Source organism: Haliotis cracherodii, unplaced genomic scaffold (genome assembly GCF_022045235.1).
Source record: "Haliotis cracherodii isolate W230 unplaced genomic scaffold, xgHalCrac1.p SCAF_11, whole genome shotgun sequence".
Lineage (NCBI taxonomy): Eukaryota > Metazoa > Mollusca > Gastropoda > Lepetellida > Haliotidae > Haliotis > Haliotis cracherodii.
Window position 1 is genome coordinate 20,499,230 of NW_027266266.1, and position 10,836 is coordinate 20,510,065.

General features: G+C 42.1%; 3 protein-coding genes across 3 annotated transcripts; all 3 read right to left on the reverse strand.

The window, feature by feature from the left end:
- Positions 1–1,227: 1,227 nt before the first annotated feature.
- Positions 1,228–2,469, reverse strand: LOC139455552 (uncharacterized). The gene is made up of 3 exons (XM_071237104.1): positions 2,445–2,469; positions 1,845–1,897; positions 1,228–1,485 (listed from the first exon to the last, which is right to left on the reverse strand). The coding sequence occupies exons 1-3, from the start codon at positions 2,467–2,469 to the stop codon at positions 1,228–1,230; spliced, it is 336 nt and encodes a 111-aa protein (XP_071093205.1).
- Positions 2,470–5,596: 3,127 nt separating this feature from the next.
- On the reverse strand, positions 5,597–6,858 carry LOC139455934 (uncharacterized). The gene is made up of 3 exons (XM_071237479.1): positions 6,834–6,858; positions 6,214–6,266; positions 5,597–5,854 (listed from the first exon to the last, which is right to left on the reverse strand). Exons 1-3 carry the CDS (start codon positions 6,856–6,858, stop codon positions 5,597–5,599), a joined length of 336 nt encoding a protein of 111 aa, XP_071093580.1.
- A 2,513-nt stretch (positions 6,859–9,371) lies between these two features.
- On the reverse strand, positions 9,372–10,632 carry LOC139455938 (uncharacterized). The gene is made up of 3 exons (XM_071237482.1): positions 10,608–10,632; positions 9,988–10,040; positions 9,372–9,629 (listed from the first exon to the last, which is right to left on the reverse strand). The coding sequence occupies exons 1-3, from the start codon at positions 10,630–10,632 to the stop codon at positions 9,372–9,374; spliced, it is 336 nt and encodes a 111-aa protein (XP_071093583.1).
- Positions 10,633–10,836: the final 204 nt, after the last annotated feature.

Below are 10,836 nucleotides of genomic sequence, written 5' to 3' on the forward strand. Positions count from 1 at the left end.
CAGTATATTTTCAGAATCTATAGATCCCAGTTAGGCTGATATGTCGGAAGCCCAAACACGCAAGTGTTTATAAAAGCGTGTCATCGTACGCCGACGATGTGGTCTCACATGATATATCAATCACTGGTGTGTCTGGTCCAGACTCGATTCTAATTTATTTACAGGCTGTCATACAAATGGACTTGCTGAGTGCTGCGTTCAGTACAAACTGAAATTAATGCAAGTATGTTTTATGACACTATTAAAAATATTCATTTTTGTCTGTTTTGGAATCTCAACTCATTACACTCCTCGACTCGTCCCTTCTTAGAACGTCCTCATGTGATTTCTGCAGTCACACTATGGTTCGATACAACAGAACAAGCCTCATATTGCTCTCAGAGTTTTTCAAGCAATGTCAAAAACATTGGTAGGGTAGCCTTGTGGTTAAAGCGTTTGCTCGTCACGCCGAAGACCCGGGTTCCATTCCCCACATGGTTCAATGTGTGAAGCCCATTTCTGCTGTTCCCCGCCGGAATATTGGTAAAAGCGGCGTTAAACAATACTTACTCACTCACTCACTCGTTCACTCTTTCAAACAGCCGAATAAGCCACAATACGTTGTTCATTTTAAATGTAACACTATTCTTACTACATATCAGCATCATCATAAACATGCCATAACCACAGCTAGGGATTTTCCTGGGTTAACCATTAACTATCAGTAATAAAGTTTAGGAGCCCAAGGCATGAACCTTAGGGGTGTCAGAATGACAACATGTGACATGCCTCACTTGATTTCCGAGAGTTCAACGCCTCTCATATCTCTGCACATACTAAGAAATCTTAAGCCTATTATACATTTCAATGTTGGATTGAAGCGAGCGAAGGGAGTTTGGTTTTACGCTGCTTTTAGGAATATTCCAGCAATATGACGGCGGGGATTTGAAGAAAATCAACACTGCAACTTCTGCATACCCTATTTATTCGCCATTTTGTCACAGACCTAAGGAGATCTACAAAGGTAGAACCAGCTTTAGGTTATGGTTGAGTTTGAGCCATACGTAATGAGGCACCTACATTGATAATAGAATAGAGCAGCAAACAACAACTAGAACAACTACAAAATTTACTAACGAAGGAACAACCCAATGGGAATGATAACATGTGTTTTTGTTAACTAATTTGACAAAATGTCCAAACAAAAATAAAGAAAGTTGACTTCACAGATTGTTACAAAATGTCACTTTAAGCGTCGTTTTTGTTATAGGTGAAGACTCTCTTGATCAGACGGATGAAACGGGACAGCAAGGCTCTCAGGAAGGACTGGGGTGGGAGGGGTTGTGTGTCTTCCTCACGGCCGAGATCGATCTCCACAAAGTCGGTGTCAACCATAATGACGTGGCCGGTGATGTTGACAGAAACAGAGACAGGGGCTGGGTCGGGGACAGAAGTGTAGGAGGTGGGGAGGGTGGACAGGGGTTCAGGGTGGTACACACAAGGACGCTGGAGGGGAGGTGGAAAGAGTGAAATGATGAGACAAGGGTGATAGGCATGGTTGTTGTTTCCTGGGTTAGGAAAGAGTGGTCATACAGGAGACGGTCATGGAAGATTAACACTTGTTAAAATAAAAACTCACTTTGATTAAAGAAAATGAATGTCACCTGTAAAAATGTAATGTTACAATTTAAGTGACATGAGCTTATACAACTTTCAATTTCAAGAAATTAGTTATTCTGTTTATAAAGGAGGTTATGGAACATCAACACTTACGACACTAGACACTTCAACTTTTATAGGATACAACTATGTTGAAAAAACAAATACTGATATAGATCTAGTTCCTACAACCCTAGCACACCTACTCGACGTGGGACAGGAGTGGCAGCAGGGGTGAAAGCCGGGTGAAACATCCTCTCTGTGTGGGGGAGAAGTGATAAGAATACGTTCAATAGAGAGTACATAGGAAGTCATAATCAGGAACAAGTAAGCACGTAGACATACTTTACAGTGGTACAAACTAACTGTTGTAGTCTACTAGTCCTTTTAATGATAACATATAGCAAACCCCTTTAAAATGGCAAACTTCTACTAGTCCTTATGATACCTTAACGATTGTGCAGATTGGCAAGGACTATGGTACTAGTGCTAATTTCTAACGCTGCTTTATGTGGGTTTATGTTTATCTGTGTTTATATTTGATACAATAAAGAATGTCATACACTTCCATCGAGGCAGAGAATTGTCAGTGCATATGTGAGGATTAGCCATTTCAGTAAAGCCGCTGAACTCAGATATCACATTAAGAACAAGGAACACGTTTAGTACATTGACCAAAGTAAGACTGAACGGGGTTGTATTCAGTTCGTCATGAACAAAAAGGCTGATAGGACCTATCGGCCCGTCACAACAAATTTATCAACAGACAGAAACAAAATCATCCTAAAACTGTGATGCATTGGTACCTTGAACACAACTACTTGACTGCATCTTGAAAAAACTCAAGCGATGTTGAAAATCGAAGGTAGATATAGATTGACAACAAAGAGATACGGCAGATGTAGTAGCAACAACTATGGCGTCGTTTTGCTGAGATCGGTAGTTAGGCAACGCTCGGCACTAACCGAAGGGAGATAACTCTCAGTTTCCTAGTATTTCTTATACCGCTAGTGATGTGTAACACTGGTTCCAGTGTTGCTCACGCAGCAGGTTTTAACCAACAGGCGGTGGCCACAAATATGTTCCATATATGGTTATGAGAGCGCATGGGTGGCGTCCTTGGTTACGATTGAAAATATTTATCTTTTCAACACTGACAACAGCACAAATGGACCAGACACTTGTGTTGATGAGATTGTAGCGGATGGTATTGTAAGTAACATTCAACCGAAGAGAGGTAACATGACAACAGACACCATCACTGAGGCTGTAAACCCCCCCCCCCCCCCCCCCAAAATTTGAAATTCCAGTGTCGTGATTTTCATATTTTCTGGCGGGGTGGTCGGGTAGCCTAGTGGTTAAAGCGTTCGCTCGTCACGCCGAAGACCCGGGTTCGATTCCCGATATAGGTACAATGTGTGAAGCCCATTTATGGTGTCCCCCGCCGTGATATTGCTGGAATATTGCTAAAAGCGGCGTCAAACCATACTCACTCACTCACTCACTCATATTTTCTGGATTTTTAACCAAAGGCAGGTAACTCTAAACGGGATTGGATGGTCAAGCCCAGCATGTCATCGTATCCCAATTGCTTAGATCGATGCTCATGATGACAATCACTGGATTGTCTTCCCCACACTCGGTGTTCAACGGCAAATAAACAGACAACCAAAGGAGGAGGATGATGGCCTCGTGATATTTTTGTACTTTTACTCCTAATATGCCGATATTGGAGGCGAGATGTTTGCATTCAGTCCTGTGCAGAGTTGCGTCCCTTTGGCACGCCAGACACCTATGATTGTGGGTTCGAATACCGGTTCACCCCGATTATGTTTCTAGGGTTGTTAGCACCATACCCGTGCTCGTGGGTTTCATCGAAGTGGTAAACGTTTGAGACCTGCAACACTTCGGGCTTTCCTCCCTCATTAAGCTGACACGCCGTGATATAACTGCAATACTGTTAAAAGGGGCGTTAAACCCAACTCACTCACTCACTGTTCACCAAAGGCTCCAGAATTTTATTCACTCGGGCCATATAATCCGTAATCGTTCGAATTCGTTGGTTGTTCTCGTATAACGCCGGGCATAAACAAACACAAACATGCATACGTTCCTTGACACATGACACTATCAAAAATATTCATTTTTGTCTATTTGGGAATCTCAACTAATTACACTCCTCGACTCGTCCCTTCTTAGAACTTCCTCATGAGATTTCTGCAGTCACACTAGGTTCGATACAACAGAGCATGCTTCATATTGCTCTGAGTTTTTCAAGCAATGTCAAAAACATAAAAACAGTTTTCTGCAGTTCTTTCAAACAGCAGAGAGGTAGAGTAGCCTTGTGGTTAAAGCGTTCGCTCGTCACGCCGAAGACCCGGGTTCGATGCCCGATATAGGTACAATGTGTGAAGCCCATTTATGGTGTCCCCCGCCCTGATATTGCTGGAATATTGCTAAAAGAGGCGTCAAACCATACTCACCCACTCACTCACTCATATTTTCTGGATTTTTAACCAAAGGCAGGTAACTCTAAACGGGATTGGATGGTCAGGCCCAGCATGTCATCGTATCCCAATTGCTTAGATCGATGCTCATGATGACAATCACTGGATTGTCTTCCCCACACTCGGTGTTCAACGGCAAACAGACAACCAAAGGAGGAGGATGATGGCCTCGTGATATTTTTGTACTTTAACTCCTAATATGCCGATATTGGAGGCGAGATGTTTGCATTCAGTCCTGTGCAGAGTTGCGTCCCTTTGGCACGCCAGACACCTATGATTGTGGGTTCGAATACCGGTTCACCCCGATTATGTTTCTAGGGTTGTTAGCACCATACCCGTGCTCGTGGGTTTCATCGAAGTGGTAAACGTTTGAGACCTGCAACACTTCGGGCTTTCCTCCCACATTAAGTTGACACGCCGTGATATAACTGGAATACTGTTAAAAGTGGCGTTAAACCCAATTCACTCACTAACTGTTCACCAAAGGCTCCAGAACTTTATTCACTCGGGCCATATAATCCGTAATCGTTCGAATTCGTTGGTTGTTCTCGTATAACGCCGGGCATAAACAAACACAAACATGCATACGTTCCTTGACACATGACACTATCAAAAATATTCATTTTTGTCTATTTGGGAATCTCAACTAATTACACTCCTCGACTCGTCCCTTCTTAGAAACTTCCTCATGAGATTTCTGCAGTCACACTAGGTTCGATACAACAGAGCATGCTTCATATTGCTCTCAGAGTTTTTCAAGCAATGTCAAAAACATAAAAATAGTTTTCTGCAGTTCTTTCAAACAGCAGAGAGGTAGAGTAGCCTTGTGGTTAAAGCGTTTGCTCTCACGCCGAAGACCCGGGTTTGATTCCCCACATGGTTCAATGTGTAAAGCTAGGGATTTACCTGGGTTAACCATTAACTATCAGTAATAAAGTTTAGGAGCTCAAGGCATAAACATGGGGGTGTCAGACTGACAACATGTGACATGCCTCACTTGATTTCCGAGAGTTCAACGCCTCTCATATCTCTGCACATACTAAGAAATCTTAAGCCTATTATACATTTCAATGTTAGATTAAAACGAGCGAGGGAGGTTGGTTTTACGCTGCTTTGAGGCATATTCCAGCAATATGACGGTGGGAATTGGAAGAAAATCAACAATGCAACTTCTGCATTACCCTATTTATTCGCCATCTTTTCACAGACCTAAGGAGATCTACAAAGGTAGAACCAGCTTTAGGTTATGGTTGAGTTTGAGCCATACGTAAAGCGACACCTACATTAATAATAGAATAGAGCAGCAAACAACAACTAGAACAACTACAAAATTTACTAACGAAGGAACAACCCAATGGGAATGATAACATGCGTTTTTGTTAACTAATTTGATAAAATGTCCAAACAAAAATAAAGAAAGGTGGCTTCACAGATTGTTACAAAATGTCACTTTAAGCGTCGTTTTTGTTAAAGGTGAAGACTCTCTTGATCAGACGGATGAAGCGGGACAGCAACGCTCTCAGGAAGGACTGGGTTGGGAGGGTTTGTGTGTCTTCCTCACGGCCGAGATCGATCTCCACAAAGTCGGTGTCAACCATAATGACGTGGCCGGTGATGTTGACAGAAACAGAGACAGGGGCTGGGTCGGGGACAGAAGTGTAGGAGGTGGGGAGGGTGGACAGGGGTTCAGGGTGGTACACACAAGGACGCTGGAGGGGAGGTGGAAAGAGTGAAATAATGAGACAAGAGTGATAGGTATGGTTGTTGTTTCCTGGGTTAGGAAAGAGTGGTCATACAGGAGACGGTTATGGAAGATTAACACTTGTTAAAATAAAAACTCACTTTGATTAAAGAAAATGAATGTCACGTGTAAAAATGTAATGTTACAATTTAAGTGACATGAGCTTATACAACTTTCAATTTCAAGAAATTAGTTATTCTGTTTATAAAGGAGGTTACGGAACATCAACACTTACGACACTAGACACTTCGACTTTTATAGGATACAACTCTGTTGATAAAACAAATACTGATATAGATCTAGTTTCTACAACCCTAGCACACCTACTCGACGTGGGACAGGAGTGGCAGCAGGGGTGAGGGCCTGGTGAAACATCCTCTCTGTGTGGGGGAGAAGTGATAAGAATACGTTCAATAGAGAGTACATAGGAAGTCATAATAAGGAACAAGTAAGCACGTAGACATACTTTACAGTGGTACAAACTAACTGTTTTAGTCTACTGGTCCTTATAATGATAACATATAGCAAACCCCTTTAAAATGGCAAACTTCTACTAGTCCTTATGATACCTTAACTATTGTGCAGATTGGCAAGGACTATGGGAGTAGTGCCAATTTCTAACGCTGCTTTATGTGGGTTTATGTTTATCTGTGTTTATATTTGATAGCACAAAATCTCATACACTTCCATCGAGGCAGAGAATTGACAGTGCATATGTGAGGATTGGCCATTTCAGTAAAGCCGCTGAACTCAGATATCACATTAAGAACAAGGAACACGTTTAGTACATCCAAAGTAACGTTTCAGTACGTTGACCAACGTAAGATTGAACGGGGTTGTATTCAGTTCGTCATGAACAAAAAGGCTGATAGGACCTATCGGCCCGTCACACCAAATTTATCAACAGACTGAAACATAATCATCCTAAAACTGTGATACATTGGTACCTTGAACATAACTACTTGACTGCATCTTGAAAGACTCAAGCGATGGTCAAAATCGAAGGTAGATATAGATTGACAACAGAGAGATACAGCAGATATAGTAGCAACAACTATGGCGTCGTTTTGCTGAGATCGGTAGCTAGGCAACGCTCGGCACTTACCAAAGGGAGATAACTCTCAGTTTCCTAGTATTTCTTATACCGCTAGTGATGTGTTACACTGGCTCCAGTGTTGTTCACGCAGCAGGTTTTAACCAACAGGCGGTGGCCACAAATATGTTCTATATATGGTTATGAGAGCGCATGGGTGGCGTCCTTGGTTACGATTGAAAATATTTATGTTTTCAACAGCACAAATGGACCAGACACTTGTGTTGATGAGATTGTAGAAGATGGTATTGTAAGTAACATTCAACCGAAGAGAGGTAACATGAAAACAGACACCATCACTGAGGCTGTACCCTGAGGCCCCCACAAAAGTGTATTATGTTTCTGAACTCCGTCCACGTCATTTGAAATCCCAGTATCGGGATTTTCATATTTTCTGGCGGGGTGGTCGGGTAGCCTTGTGGTTAAAGCGTTCGCTCGTCACGCCGAAGACACGGGTTCGATTCCCGCTATAAGTACAATTTGTGACGCCAATATCTGGTGTCCCCCGCCGTGATATTGCTGGAATATTGCTAAAAGCAGCGTCAAACCATACTCACCCACTCACTCACTCATATTTTCTGGATTTTTAACCAAAAGGCAGGTAACTCTAAACGGGATTGGATGGTCAGGCCCAGGATGTCATCGTATCCCATGTGTAGATCGATGCTCATGATATCAATCATTGGATTGTCTGGCCCAGACTTTGCATTCAACGGCAAATGAACACTATTAAACAGACAACCAAAGGAGGAGAAGGATGGCCTCGTGATATTTTCGTACATTAACTCCTAATATGCCGATATTGGAGGCGAGATGTTTGCATTCAGTCCTCACTGTGTGTGTGTGTGTGTGTGTATGTGTGTGTGTGTGTGTGTGTGTGCGTGTGTGTGGTAGTCGTCTAAGGCGCCACGATTCGCACGACAGAAACCTATGATTGTGGGTTCGAATACCGGTCCGCCCCAATTATGTTTCTAGGTTTGTTAGCACCATATCCGTGCTCGTGGGTTTCACCGAAGTGGTAAATGTTTGAGACCTGCAACACTTCGGGCTTTCCTCCCACATTAAGCTGACACGCCGTGATATAACTGGAATACTGTTAAAAGCGGCGTTAAACCCAACTCACTCACTCACTGTTCACCAAAGGCTCCAGAACTTTATTCACTCGTGCCATATAATCCGTAATCGTTCGAATTCGTTGGTTGTTCTCGTATAACGCCGGGCATAAACAAACACAAACATGCATACATTCCTTGACACATGACACTATTAAAAATATTCATTTTTGTCTATTTTGGAATCTCAACTCATTACACACCTCGACTCGTCCCTTCTTAGAACGTCCTCATGTGATTTCTGCATTCACACAAGGTTCGATACAACAGAACATGCTCCATATTGCTCTCAGAGTTTTTCAAACAATGTCAAAAACATAAAAATAGTTTTCTGCAGTTCTTTCAAACAGCGGAGAGGTAGAGTAGCCTTGTGGTTAAAGCGTTTCCTCGTCACGCCGAAGAGCCGGGTTTGATTCCCCACATGGTTCAATGTGAAGCCCATTTCTTGTGTACCCCGCTGTGATTTTGCTGGAATATTGCTAAAAGCGTCATCAAACCATACTCACCCACTCACCCACTCACTCACTCATTTTCTGGATTTTTAACCAAAGGCAGGTAACTCTAAACGGGATTCCCCACATGGTTCAATGTGTAAAGCCCATTTCTGCTGTCCCCCGCCGGAATATTGGTAAAAGCGGTGTAAAACCATACTCACTCACTCACTTAAATGTAACACTATTCTTACTACATATCAGCAGGATCATAAACATGAAATAACCACAGCTAGGGATTTACCTGAGTTAACCATTAACTATCAGTAATAAAGTTTAGGAGCTCAAGGCATAAACATGGGGGTGTAAGACTGACAACATGTGACATGCCTCACTTGATTTCCGAGAGTTCAACTTCTGTCATATCTCTGCACATACTAAGAAATCTTAAGCCTATTATACATTTCAATGTTAGATTAAAGCGAGCGAGGGAGTTTGGTTTTACGCTGCTTTGAGGCATATTCCAGCAATATGACGGTGGGAATTGGAAGAAAATCAACAATGCAACTTCTGCATTACCCTATTTATTCGCCATCTTTTCACAGACCTAAGGAGATCTACAAAGGTAGAACCAGCTTTAGGTTATGGTTGAGTTTGAGCCATACGTAAAGCGACACCTACATTAATAATAGAACAGAGCAGCAAACAACAACTAGAACAACTACAAAATTTACTAACGAAGGAACAACCCAATGGGAATGATAACATGCGTTTTTGTTAACTAATTTGATAAAATGTCCAAACAAAAATAAAGAAAGGTGGCTTTACAGATTGTTACAAAATGTCACTTTAAGCGTCGTTTTTGTTAAAGGTGAAGACTCTCTTGATCAGACGGATGAAACGGGACAGCAAGGCTCTCAGGAAGGACGGGGGTGGGAGGGGTTGTGTGTCTTCCTCACGGCCGAGATCGATCTCCACAAAGTCGGTGTCAACCATAATGACGTGGCCGGTGATGTTGACAGAAACAGAGACAGGGGCTGGGTCGGGGACAGAAGTGTAGGAGGTGGGGAGGGTGGACAGGGGTTCAGGGTGGTACACACAAGGACGCTGGAGGGGAGGGGGAAAGAGAGAAATGATGAGACAAGGGTGACAGGTATGGTTGTTGTTTCCTGGGTTAGGAAAGAGTGGTCATACAGGAGACGGTTATGGAAGGTTAACACTTGTTAAAATAAAAACTCACTTTGATTAAAGAAAATGAATGTCACCTGTAAAAATAAATGTTACAATTTAAGTGACAGGTTCTAATACAACTTTCAATTTCAATAAATTAGTTATTCTGTTTATAAAGGAAGTTATGGAACATCAACACTTACGACACTAGACACTTCGACATTTATAGGATACAACTCTGTTGTAAAAACAAATACTGATATAGATCTAGTTTCTACAACCCTAGCACACCTACTCGACGTGGGACAGGAGTGGCAGCAGGGGTGAGGGCCTGGTGAAACATCCTCTCTGTGTGGGGGAGAAGTGATAAGAATACGTTCAATAGAGAGTACATAGGAAGTCATAATAAGGAACAAGTAAGCACGTAGACATACTTTACAGTGGTACAAACTAACTGTTTTAGTCTACTGGTACTTATAATGATAACATATAGCAAATCCCTTTAAAATGGCAAATTTCTACTAGTCCTCATGATACCTTAACTATTGGGTAGATTGGCAAGGACTATGGTACTAGTGCTAATTTCTAACGCTGCTTTATGTGGGTTTATGTTTATCTGTGTTTATATTTGATACAACAAAATCTCATACACTTCCATCGAGGCAGAGAATTGTCAGTATATATGTGAGGATTGGCCATTTCAGTAAAGCCACTGAACTCAGATATCACATTAAGAACAAGGAACACGTTTAGTACATCCAAAGTAACGTTTCAATACGTTGACCAACGTAAGATTGAACGGGGTTGTATTCAGTTCGTCATGAACAAAAAGGCTGAAACGACCTATCGGCCCGTCACACCAAATTTATCAACAGACAGAAACAAAATCATCCTAAAACTGTGATACATTGGTACCTTGAACATAACTACTTGACTGCATCTTGAAAGACTCAAGCGATGGTCAAAATCGAAGGTAGATATAGATTGACAACAGAGAGATACAGCAGATATAGTAGCAACAACTATGGCGTCGTTTTGCTGAGATCGGTAGCTAGGCAACGCTCGGCACTTACCGAAGGGAGATAACTCTCAGTTTCCTAGTATTTCTTATACCGCTAGTGATGTGTTACACTGGTTCCAGTGT